The following is an 11,058-nucleotide window of genomic DNA, read 5'->3' on the forward strand; positions in this document are numbered from 1 at the left end:
ATTTGAAGACCGATGTTTTTTTTAACATATATATTTAATTATAAAATATTATTATAATTAATAATTAACTCTCTTAATCTCCTATTTAAATCATTTTTGAAATTTCTCATGTAGAATCTCATACCTTTATAATGTCAGTGTATCTTGTTATACTCCAAATTACTACAATAATTATACAATTAAGTTTATCAAACACTTTTTTTTGAAATACTATAGGTAACTAATCATGTAAACATTTCATGAAAATTCATTAATGATTTCCATGTTACTTTCTAAATTTCCATTATTTTATGTTTTGAAAATTTACTTAGATCGAAATTTCCTCGATATTTTCATCAAAATTTCTATTTTTTGGACTATCAATATTTTCTCGACACTCGATATTTTAGTCATTGATTTAAAACAAAAAATAAAAAGTAGTACCAAAGTCATCTATAACAGTTGTTATGGTAAAAGTTAGTGACAACAATAATTGTAAGAAAGTAATTTAGAGTAGACACAATCCATCATTTTCTACTGTTAAATTGAGTGAAAATTTGGTGACATTGAATTTGATGTTAACTTAATGGACACTTTCTTTTGTTTTTTCGTGGATATGCAAGTTGAGAATCCATGTTGCGTATTGATCATGAGTCCTGCCTACGCAGAAGACTCGGACATTTATGTTTTCACACTGAAACTTCTGTGCAAACTCTACAACTAAAATTGTTAATGGCGCTGTGTCTCTGAGTACTCAGTAGTGAGTACATGGAAGTTTCTACCTCTATTTGATTATTAATACTTAAAAGTGACGAAACTCCTCACTTGAATGGAAGTTTCATAAAGTCTTTGGCTATAATTTCAGGGAAATTCAGACGACTTGGGACTTCATTTTCCTATATGTTATATACTTATATTCCCCATAATGACTTGACCCGCTCGGATAAGAAATCTGAACTCGTAGTTCTATATATATGACACCAAAGAGTGGCTTCCACAGTCCACAGGCAAGTCTCAACCCGACAAACAATTAATTAGTCAAGCATTTCAAATTTCTCTACTTCCACCCGTAGAAATCCCTCTATTTGGTTATAATTTCTCTACATTAATGGATAAAGCAATTGCCAGCAGCTCCATGGCACTTGTTGGAGTGGTTCTGTTTTTCTTAAGGATTATTAAGTGGCTCATTGTGCAATTCTTGCTACACTTGTCAAGTTTAAGGTATGCACTTCAATTCTTTGTAATTAATTGTGGTGTGAACAATGTTAACCGCGATGATCAGACCAAGATCACAACAGAGAAAGCTTGCACTTACAAAGTAGGTGTTGAAGAGAACACGAAAGACCTGGGTGACAAGAAACTGTGTTTAGGAGAATTAGCATCGGTTATGGAGAACCTGGGAAGTTTATGTGGTGATAATGGGTCTAAGGAGATGGCTGACTTGCTTGAGGAGGAACCCAGCTTGGAGGAAGTAAAAGAAGCCTTCCATTTGTTTGATGAAAATACCGATGGGTTCATCGATGCAGGGGAGATCAAGAAGGTTCTCCATGTATTAGGTTTCGTCCAAGCTTCGGAGTCAGAATGCAAAAGAATGATCAAGACCTTCGATCACAATGGAGATGGACGTATAGACTTTGAGGAATTTGTTAAGCTTATGGAGGATAGCTTCTGCTGAATTGAAGAACCTAAATTCGTCAAAAAAATTCAAAACAGTGGCCTAGCTAATAGTTCAAAGTTCACGTATTGCTTGCTTCCTTTTTTTCCTTCTTTCTTTCTTTGTTTCCTTTATTCTACCAGTGTTTCAAAATCAACTAGACTACCGCTTTCATGTTCTTCTAAGGTTAAGGCTCCAAGTTGCAAAAGGAGTAATAATAATGTAAAAATCTCTACTTTGAGCATAAAGATGCAAAGTGTTTTAAGTTTTACTAATCATACAAGAACTGGCCAACTCAAAACAGAACTCACAGATTGATTTACAGCAGAGTAAACAAGGTGTTGACCAAGAAATTACATATGAAAAATCTTTTGGAGAACGTAAGACTAAATCATAGTGGGAACATCAATTTAGTAAGGCATATTATGATAATAATGATTTTTGGAATTTTGGCCTCAAAACTAAAGTCTGAGCTGGATTTCCACATTTCTACATCAGATGGAAAAAAAAAAGTGGCAGTAAATCTTATAATTATGAGAAAAACACAAACCTTGATTACATAATCTGCGCCGCATATCGACCCGGTTGCGAAATCGGGCAAGTTTAAACTTGGAATACCACCAAAAGTGGATGAGTAAGATTGAATATTTATAGGATGATGCAGGCAGAAGATGTCATTGTTGTTGCAACTGATGGCTTGTTTCACAATTTGTTCCAGGCAAGTGAGACAACGGGTCATGAATTGTCATGACTTTTAAGACTAAAAAAAAGCCAGAGGAGCTAGCAAAGAAGAAAAGAGAATTTGGTGCAGATTGACCAGTGTGAGCGCAAAATTAGTGATACCCCTTAACGCAACTGGGAAACTAATTTGAAAAATGGCGGGCCAGGCCGGCCTTTCCCTTCCTGGGCTGGGCTGGTACCTGAGGCTACTGGGCTTATGGGCCCAAATGTCGCCCTAACATTCTCCACCAAAAGTCCAAAGGCATAACAGAGTCTCAGAGTCTCCGGCTTTATCTTCCTCAACCTCAGATTTCAGTCGACAGCGGAAACAGGTAAAACTTCTCCTTCTGTAACTAAATTAAAGTTTGTTTCTTTGTTGGGAGTTTCTTTCTCTTTTGTCATGACTAGAATATCTGACTTAAAGCTACAAACTTTATAGATGTGATGAAACTGTGGAGGATGACTTGGTAGAGTGAATGTAGTTTTGGTTTCTAGATGGTGACTTTAGTTTCATTGGTTGTATTTGATGAATAGGATGACTATACCTCAAACAAGAAACGTTGGGCTTCCATTGATGAACCTTATCAGATTAAAAGGAATTCCCATCCTGCAGCAGCTTCATTTAGAGGAGCAACTGCTTCGAACCTCGTATGATAATTGGTGCATTATAAATGATGGAACCAATAGTCCTAATATTGTCATGGGTATTTCAGGGTGAGATTGAGCTTAGTATTCATTCTGACTATTGATTAAGGTTATAGGTTCTGCTTATTTGAATCGCAATTGCCTAAAGAGTAATTATTCTGCAAGGATGTCTTCTTATCTGTGCAACGTGCAAAATGATACTACTTGGTCAGATTTGCACCATTGTTTATACATGCATTAACCAAGTTTGTTGTGTTCTTTTATTCACTTTTTGTATTGGAATTTATAAAGGGTTCCGTATTCTGCGTAGAAAGCCTGCAGAGCTTCTTGACGTTGATCTGGTGTTACGAGATCAGGTCCCTGTCATTAAAAGGTTTACTGGAGGTGGCACGGTTACAGTTGATAATGGCACGATATTTGTCACTTTCATATGCAACAGGGATGCTGTTCCTTGCTTGCAACTATATCCGCGACCTATAATGTCCTGGAGTAGCCAATTATACAGCAGAGTGTTCCAAGGATTTGGTGACTTTCACCTTCGTGAAAATGGTACTTAACGAACTCTTCTTTTGCATTATTCCTAATAAGGTGCTTAGGTATATAGGACTATGTATTTGGCAATTCGTCGTGTTCAACAGCTTGTTTCGTTTTCTTTAGATCTTGCTAGTTTCACTTGAGGTTCTCCATTTTATCTTTTTATGTAGTATCAGGTTTAGTCTTGGGGCTATTACTTTATATGGACTAGTTTGTGTTGCTGGCACTCCGTTATATTCTTTGGTTGTTCTTGAAGAATTGAAGCATGTGCTGACACATACTTGGTCTTATCTGATTCTAGATTATGTATTTGGTAACCGCAAGTTTGGTGGTAATGCTCAATCTATTACTAAAAACCGGTGGATCCACCACACATCCTTTCTATGGGACTATGAGGTTAGGAACATGGCATACCTGAAGCTTCCAAAACGGGTTCCTGAATATCGATTGGTAAGTCTTTCACTTGTGCCATCTTATTAATTTTTAGTACTCTAATTTTTTTTCTTTGGTGTTTCAAGTTTTGAGGATCAAACTTTGGGATACTTCTGCAATTGAATTGACTGTTAAAAACATTGAACATGCATTAATGTATAGGGATTAAGAATTGCTAATATACAAGATATGAAACCAAAAAAAATTGATGATTCTCATCAAATGAACGTAAGAGGGATTAATGTTGCTCTCATTTTCTTCATAAACAGGTAGGTTGTTGATGTAATGTTGCTTTTTTGAAATCACCAGTTGGTTTACCGCATGAAATGATGATTTACTGTTTTCTTAAGTCACAATTCGAATATCAAGTGGGTTCAACCTGTGTTTCACAGCTTAGTTAATCTATCAGATGACTATTAGTTAAAGACTTTAGAGTTTAGACTAGTATTTTGATTTCTATTCCTAATAGACTTTAGAGTTTAGACTAGTATTTTGATTTCTATTCCATCTTATTCATCTGCAGGCAAGGGACCATTTGGAATTCATATGCCGCATGAAAGACTACATGCCAAGATCAGTTTTCATCGACAAAACCGTCGAGGCAATCAGTACCGAATTTTCAGTCAAATCTGAACAAACAGACCCATTTAAAACCAACTCAAAGTTTGTGCCCTCAACTAGACTATTGACAAGGCAAGAGTTGGAAGAAGTAGCTTTGGGCTCTCAACCTGAGAGCCCTCTCTCTGAGAGTCTGAGTCCCTGTCCTTGTAATGAAATATGAAATTCTCTTGTCATAAACTCATAGCCATTAGTGATGCCACCCTTCAATTTTTCATCAAGTGTTATCCGATTCTTCCAATACAAACAATTGTTGTATTCATTTTGAATATCAATAAAATGCAAGTTCCTAATGAAGACTTAATTCTACATTTGCCGACGAGAAAAGAAGAGGCCCTTTTCTTCACTAATAAATAACACCAAATAAATCGCAAAAACCAAATCATATGTATCGGTACAGGTCACAAGTTCGACTCTATTAATTCAAAAAAAAAAAAAAAAAAAAAAAAAAAAACCCAGTGGACCCGGCAATATAACCGCAGAGAAGGCCATGTAGGCTTTCTTGGCGGAGAAGCTCTTCACAATCGTAGCCCAAGATTTTGTCTTCGGTGCTAAAAAGCCATGCATGCCCAACCCTCTTTGCAAACTCACAAATCGCACCGTTCATTTTCTCTCTCTCCTTCACTCTGTTTCTCTCTCTCTCTCTCTCTCTCTCTCTGCAGTAAATTTCTGCTGGTTGGTTTTGCTCATTTTCACGACCGAAATCACAGCTTGACCCGTCGTGCTCAAATTTGTAAGCTCAAAGCTCCATACCCATTTCTCTTTGATATGGAGGGAATCTTGTTTTCCTATTACTCTTTCTGGGTTTGCCCCCATACGTGTTTTTCTTTTACCATTTTCTTCAAGATTCAATCTTTCCTTTGTGGGTGTTTGTAAAGGCTCTTCCTTTTGTGTTTTTCCTATCTGGGTTTGTGATCATCTCTTTCTGGGATTGTTTTGCCATTTGGGGTTAGAACAGAAATCCAAAAAGATTTCTTTTATGGTTGTCAAGTGCTGTTGCAATTGGGATGAAAGCTTCATTTGGACAAGTGTGTATTTGTGACATAGCCAAAGTGAGTTTATCTGCATTTCTAGGCATTGAGAGATTTCAATGTTTGGTGTTTCATGAAGGTTTGGTTGTTGAATTTGTAGGATGGGAAGGGTTAAGTTAAAGATAAAGAAATTGGAGAGCAGTGGCAATCGACAGGTTACTTATTCGAAACGGAGAAATGGCATCTTGAAAAAGGCCAAGGAGTTATCAATCTTATGTGATGTAGACATTACGCTTCTCATGTTTTCCCCAGCTGGAAGGCCTACATTGTTCCAAGGGGAGCGCAGGTATCGAATGCTGCCAAGTTTACAATCATTCATACATTGTTCTGATGATTATAATGCATTGGTACTAAGGTGATGTCAAAACCAATATGTTTGAGGCCATATATTGACCTTTAATCTCTGGTTTCGATGAAATTTCAACTTTACAAAACTAAATGAGGCTAGAATCAGAGTTTTATTATTATTCTTTCCATATAGTATGCTAATGTAGGTTTTTTTTGTTTTTTTTGCTGGTTATTTCTTGACTATTTCAGCAATTTTGAAGACATTATTGCAAAGTTTGCCCACTTAACTCCACAGGAGAGGGTGAAAAGGTACTGAAATGCTTGCATTAAATTTGGAATCTCTTTTTCTAGCTTGGTTGAATTTGGATGGCAATATAGCTAACTGCTTTAACGTTTCACTGGAACAGGAAGTTGGAGAGCCTTGAAGTAAGACTGTTGTAAATAGTATTAAAAGTGGACAAATGTCTCTCTTGCTTTCGTTGCATTAAACAAAGAGAAACTATGCTGTCACTTAATCCAATTATGCTTGCATTTTGGTGTTCTCTTTGGGGATATAGGTACTGAAGAAAACTTTTAAGAAGTTGGACCATGATGTAAATGTACAAGAATTTGTGGGTTCCAGGTGTGTCAATATATTATCAATTTTGCCGTTTCCTTTTACTCTGTTCAATTTTTCTTAACTGTTTCCCTTCTGTTGTTTCTTGCAGCACTCAGACAGTTGAGGTATACATCGTTTATCAGCATTACCATGTTTTTTTTTTCCAACTAGTATTCATGACAACTCATGTATTCTGGTAAATTTTTCATTGGCAGAATCTGACAAATCAAGCAAGGGCATTGCAAACCCAACTTACGGAACTGCATAAGAGACTGAGGTGCACCTTTGGAGCTTTTGGTTGTTCAAGTATTGCTTTTTCTTTTTGGTCTTGATGGTCATATTACAGCATTATGTATTTTAGAAAGTGTCTTTTTATATCAAGTCATTTGCGGTATTGAATCAATACTGAACCAAAGGAAGGAAGTGGAAAAAGAAGTTGTCTGCGAACTTACATTTCAGAATCAATTTACGTCACGTTCTTGACTCTCATGTTATAGATATTGCGTCATTTTTTTTGAAATTGTAGTCAAGTGCCTTAGCTGATATTAGTACCAAACAAGATGCAATAATAGACAAGTTAATTGACTTGTTTTGAGATGAGCTGTTTTTGTGAACCCTAGACAGACTCTGACCAACTGTATAGAAAACTCACTATACCATATGTATGTAACTATGTATTGGTCAGTGAGATATATGCAAAGAAATTGGAAATTGGGATCATATGATGTATAAGCTAGTTTTTCCACTTCTTCAGCTTTTGGAGTAATCCAGAGAAGGTTGATGATGTAGAACAGCTAAGGCAGATGGAAGACATGCTTAAGGAATCAATTAGTCGAACACATCTGCACAAGGTATCATTCTCTTTTTCCTGCTACAGGAATTGCGCAATAAATACTAATTTTTATACTGTGAAAGACAAGGTATCAACAATTAATGGATTTTGCTTACCACGAAACCATAAATTAATCATGAATATAAATGGTGTCACTTTATGAGAACATATTTTGTTTTCCGTGGTTGATGTCATGGTGAGTTTAAGCTATGGTGACTCACCAAAACCACCTAAACATGTTGAGCCAGAGGGTGGACACTGCTAATTTGTGTGACACACCATAATAGATCCTTATGAGTAGCTTGGCTATTGAATTGATTCTAATATGCTGGATACTTTTTTTGTCAGGAAAACTTTGAAAAACATCAACTAGCTTCACTGAATTGCACAGGCCAGGTAAAAAATGCTTTAGCTGGTGCAGAATGCCTCTCTCATGTGTTGAGAAAATCTGAAAATGACTTTTGTTGCATCGCAGTTTCAAAATGGAATGCCTTCATCTTTAATTGTGGGCAGTGTGCATGAAACTCAACCGATGCCTTGGATTTTGAATAATGACAATCAACATTTGATATTACCCAACGAGGCTTCCTTTCTGCCTCATAGGTTCGTCTACTACTTCCCTGCTGCACCAACGCCTGAGAATGCTCAGTGCCAATATTTTATATTGTAATATATTCTTATTGGTAGGATGGCAGATGTTTTTTCCTTCTTCTTTTTTTCCTTTAATTGGATCTAACTGTGCGTTTTTCATTCTCTCTTTTTACAGAGACGTGGACTGCTCTACAAATGCCTCAGTAGCACGATTTAATAGTTACTTTGGCAGTGGCGCCAGCACTAGTACTAGCACTGGTAAACAATCTGAGGTTGGTGATCCAGGACAACTTGATAATATGGGGCACATTCCTAGTATGGAAGGAGGTTGTGGCTTGAATGAGTATGACATAAATGCTTGTTTAAGTACAGAACTTGGCCAGCAGTATGCGTATCCATCATATTGCAATCCTAATGTGCCAGACGATAAAAAATTGAAGCCTGGTGTGGAAATGAACTTACCAACAAATTCGGTGGATTATCAAGCAAGTAGCAACTTCGAACTGTCTCGATCTTTGTATGGTGATGAGCATCCTTCTTGGCTTTCATCTTCCGGGCCTAGCACCATTGCTGTATATGACCAGAATACGTACCAGCAGGTAAAGTATTCCTTTGGTTGGTTGTTTCGCTCTGTTTTCCCATACTAAATGAGATATTTCAAATTTGTGGATTTCATGTGGTCTCTTTGTTTCTTTTTCATTCCATTAATTGATACCTTGCGCTTCTATGTTTATTTGTGATATCTTGTAGCAACCAAACATGAGATTGTAGCTGGGGGAAAAATCATGGAAGAATTTTACCGGCCTCCCAAACCAACCTGATCGATGAAGAGAAATATAGAGAGGTATCCAAGAGTATTGATGCTCATCGGCTCATTGGCTCATTGGCTTATGGAGATTAGTTTAAACATGTATATATATTGTACAAGATATATAGGATCATAGTTCATCTGTATATGAACTCCATTGGTTTCCTCAGAGCATCCCACATTGTAAATTATTACTTATAGAAAATGAAAGCAACATCATGATGTCTTGAGCTACTTGGAAAAAATAAAATTTTAACAATGAATTAGTGAATTGTAATGAGGATAATCATAATAATAATAATATAATGCCATATTGCCATTATGGTTCCTGTACACTGGTAAAACCTTGTCTACATTGATGCTCGCTCCCATTTCATCCTCAAAAGCCATATTAAATCATTGTTACAAAACAAATGAAAACAGGTTTTCTCCATTTCTTGCTTCCTTTTGACGGATCTAGTAGCCCCTTAGTGTTTGGACAATGGTGTTGTGCCATGGGTCAGAAAGATGCTGCACTAGGTTGTCAAAGGGTCCTTTGCCAGTCACATTGTGTTGAACCACAAATCCCAGGAATGCCAACATTGCCAGTCTCCCTGCATATACACAAAGTTTAAACCAAATTAATTAGTTGAAACCCACAAAAGTCATCTGATCAAAAACGAGCTTGAGGCTGATTCTCAAAGACTTACCGTTGGCGAGTTCCTTCTCCTTGGCCTCCTCAGTTGGTGCAAAGTTGAGAGGGTTGAAGATGCCACCAGGGTAACCTACCTCATTTGGTGGCAAGCTGTATTGCTTGAAGATGGGGTCTTGGTTCACACTTCCTGGGTTCTTGATGTCTTGCCACCGTCTGATCTCGACATAGTGGAACAAGATGAACTCGATCACAAAGAGGGTGGAGGAAGATGCAAAGTACTCGGCTTTCCCAGCATCGTACCATTTCGGAACGTTAATGATCCCAATGCTTGTCAAGACTTCAGGCAATAGCATCCCAACTACACCCAACATAGCCCAACGACCGTTCACAAGCTCAGCTTGGACATACCACCTCAGGTTCTCTGGGTCCTCAGCAAGTGCCAAAGGATCAAACCCATTGTCACCAGGAAGACTGAAGCACAGAAACAAACCAAGATACATAAGAATTGACGTCACAAATTATAAACACATATATAGTACTTGCACGCTTTGTTTGAGCTTGATTAAGTAAGTACCTGCCAGTTAGGTAACCTGGTGATGGCAAGCCAGGCAACCACTCACCCTTCTTGGCCTCGACTTTAAAAGAACTAGCAGATGATGTCACAGGCCTAAAAGCCACTTCCCTAGTTAACTTGCCGGAAGAGCCGGTAAGGAACCTCGATTTCGAGGTGATTTGTGGCCTGTAGACGGCGGACGCCTGAGTCGTGACGGTTGCCATACTTTTCTACCTGAATTTGGATCAAGAAGATGGATTTTTCAGGTAGAGGAAGTGGGTTTGGCTAAATGAAAATGTACAATATGGTGTAGTGTTCATGGCTTTGTATTATATCATGTCAATGAGTCAATGACAGTGTAGTGTTGTGGTGCTGGTTCTTTGCTAGAATCTGATCGTTGGATTGCCTGATTTTTTGTATCCGACGGTCAGGATTTGGTTGTGGGGTTTGGATTGGCCAATGGAAACCCTTGTGCCTTATCTTTTTATCCTAGGGTTGTATCCACAAATCTATTACTTTGCTGCCGTTGGTAGCAAAAAGATGTTGCGGGGTCCTCTATTTCCACGTGTTAAGATTTGAATTGGATATGAGGATTAGAATCTCCTTCCACGTGGAATCTACGGAGTCCTATCAAGCCATGACAAGTGGCTGGCTTAGATTGGCCTTAGCAAGTGGTGTAGCTTCACCTCATGTAGTGGAAAGAATTACCCCAAGATAACACATTTTATGTGTGGTAATTTGTATGATAAGTAATGTTATAGTCTATCTGTTGCTCCATTAAATACTTATTGGTTAAAAATTATTAATGTCTTCATGAATCTTGATTTGCAAGTAAAACATCACCAAAACCGGCCGGAAAAATCATTTGGCACATGAATTTGGAAATCTAGTAAGAATAGGTGTGAGGGTTCTTTTTGAATGAAGCATTGACTAGGCCAAAATCAACCCAATAATTGATTAACGGGGGGATTTTTGTGTGTGATTCAGATAATGAACAGAGCTTGCAACGTGAAGTGTGGTGTGGGAGCTAGAAACACACTGAGGTGAGAGAATTGGATAGTTTTTGGATCTGGGACCCAAGAGTGTAATTGTAGCTTGGGTCCACATGCGTGGCATGACGGTTCGATATGCAACTTTTTAT

General features: G+C 37.6%; 4 protein-coding genes across 9 annotated transcripts; 3 read left to right on the forward strand and 1 right to left on the reverse strand.

The window, feature by feature from the left end:
- The first annotated feature begins 935 nt into the window (after positions 1-935).
- Positions 936-1,922, forward strand: LOC112176388 (probable calcium-binding protein CML46). The gene has a single exon (XM_024314290.2). The coding sequence runs from the start codon at positions 1,088-1,090 to the stop codon at positions 1,652-1,654; it is 567 nt and encodes a 188-aa protein (XP_024170058.1). The 5' UTR covers positions 936-1,087; the 3' UTR covers positions 1,655-1,922.
- Positions 1,923-2,527: 605 nt separating this feature from the next.
- LOC112180734 (putative lipoate-protein ligase A) lies at positions 2,528-4,886 on the forward strand. Of its 3 annotated transcripts, XM_024319291.2 has the most exons (5): positions 2,528-2,685; positions 2,888-3,067; positions 3,309-3,547; positions 3,834-3,982; positions 4,488-4,886. In XM_024319291.2, exons 2-5 carry the CDS (start codon positions 2,889-2,891, stop codon positions 4,743-4,745), a joined length of 825 nt encoding a protein of 274 aa, XP_024175059.1. In that variant the 5' UTR covers positions 2,528-2,685; position 2,888; the 3' UTR covers positions 4,746-4,886. The 3 variants fall into 3 exon arrangements, with proteins under 3 accessions (XP_024175059.1, XP_024175060.1, XP_024175057.1); XM_024319292.2 differs by lacking the exon at positions 2,528-2,685 and having other exon boundaries at positions 2,692-3,067; positions 3,290-3,547; XM_024319289.2 differs by lacking the exon at positions 2,528-2,685 and having other exon boundaries at positions 2,692-3,067.
- A 201-nt stretch (positions 4,887-5,087) lies between these two features.
- Positions 5,088-8,964, forward strand: LOC112179209 (agamous-like MADS-box protein AGL65). Of its 4 annotated transcripts, none has more exons than XM_040511714.1 (13): positions 5,088-5,315; positions 5,541-5,610; positions 5,714-5,899; positions 6,151-6,210; positions 6,309-6,327; positions 6,459-6,523; positions 6,609-6,624; positions 6,715-6,776; positions 7,254-7,350; positions 7,680-7,727; positions 7,807-7,934; positions 8,098-8,521; positions 8,673-8,964. In XM_040511714.1, exons 3-13 carry the CDS (start codon positions 5,715-5,717, stop codon positions 8,691-8,693), a joined length of 1,125 nt encoding a protein of 374 aa, XP_040367648.1. In that variant the 5' UTR covers positions 5,088-5,315; positions 5,541-5,610; position 5,714; the 3' UTR covers positions 8,694-8,964. The 4 variants fall into 4 exon arrangements, with proteins under 4 accessions (XP_040367648.1, XP_024173320.1, XP_040367647.1 ...); XM_024317552.2 differs by having other exon boundaries at positions 5,089-5,315; positions 5,541-5,634; XM_040511713.1 differs by lacking the exon at positions 5,541-5,610 and having other exon boundaries at positions 5,089-5,315.
- A 55-nt stretch (positions 8,965-9,019) lies between these two features.
- LOC112179210 (chlorophyll a-b binding protein P4, chloroplastic) lies at positions 9,020-10,225 on the reverse strand. The gene is made up of 3 exons (XM_024317554.2): positions 9,939-10,225; positions 9,420-9,835; positions 9,020-9,323 (listed from the first exon to the last, which is right to left on the reverse strand). The coding sequence occupies exons 1-3, from the start codon at positions 10,139-10,141 to the stop codon at positions 9,187-9,189; spliced, it is 756 nt and encodes a 251-aa protein (XP_024173322.1). The 5' UTR covers positions 10,142-10,225; the 3' UTR covers positions 9,020-9,186.
- Between the last annotated feature and the right edge of the window lie 833 nt (positions 10,226-11,058).

Source organism: Rosa chinensis, chromosome 7 (genome assembly GCF_002994745.2).
Source record: "Rosa chinensis cultivar Old Blush chromosome 7, RchiOBHm-V2, whole genome shotgun sequence".
Classification (NCBI taxonomy): domain Eukaryota; kingdom Viridiplantae; phylum Streptophyta; class Magnoliopsida; order Rosales; family Rosaceae; genus Rosa; species Rosa chinensis.

What these genes read in the sequence shown, in the direction of transcription:
- LOC112176388 (XM_024314290.2), top strand. Translation starts at nt 1,088, where the DNA reads ATGGATAAAGCAATTGCCAGCAGCTCCATGGCACTTGTTGGAGTGGTT.
- LOC112180734 (XM_024319289.2), top strand. Translation starts at nt 2,880, where the DNA reads ATGAATAGGATGACTATACCTCAAACAAGAAACGTTGGGCTTCCATTG. An exon ending in CTTTCACCTTCGTGAAAATG is followed by an intron (nt 3,548 to 3,833) that starts GTACTTAACGAA and finishes ATCTGATTCTAG; the next exon opens with ATTATGTATTTGGTAACCGC. An exon ending in GGGTTCCTGAATATCGATTG is followed by an intron (nt 3,983 to 4,487) that starts GTAAGTCTTTCA and finishes ATTCATCTGCAG; the next exon opens with GCAAGGGACCATTTGGAATT.
- LOC112179209 (XM_040511714.1), top strand. Translation starts at nt 5,715, where the DNA reads ATGGGAAGGGTTAAGTTAAAGATAAAGAAATTGGAGAGCAGTGGCAAT. An exon ending in GTCGAACACATCTGCACAAG is followed by an intron (nt 7,351 to 7,679) that starts GTATCATTCTCT and finishes TTTTTTTGTCAG; the next exon opens with GAAAACTTTGAAAAACATCA. An exon ending in CACTGAATTGCACAGGCCAG is followed by an intron (nt 7,728 to 7,806) that starts GTAAAAAATGCT and finishes GTTGCATCGCAG; the next exon opens with TTTCAAAATGGAATGCCTTC.
- LOC112179210 (XM_024317554.2), bottom strand. Translation starts at nt 10,141, where the DNA reads ATGGCAACCGTCACGACTCAGGCGTCCGCCGTCTACAGGCCACAAATC. An exon ending in CCAGGTTACCTAACTGGCAG is followed by an intron (nt 9,836 to 9,938) that starts GTACTTACTTAA and finishes TCTGTGCTTCAG; the next exon opens with TCTTCCTGGTGACAATGGGT. An exon ending in GGAGAAGGAACTCGCCAACG is followed by an intron (nt 9,324 to 9,419) that starts GTAAGTCTTTGA and finishes GTGTATATGCAG; the next exon opens with GGAGACTGGCAATGTTGGCA.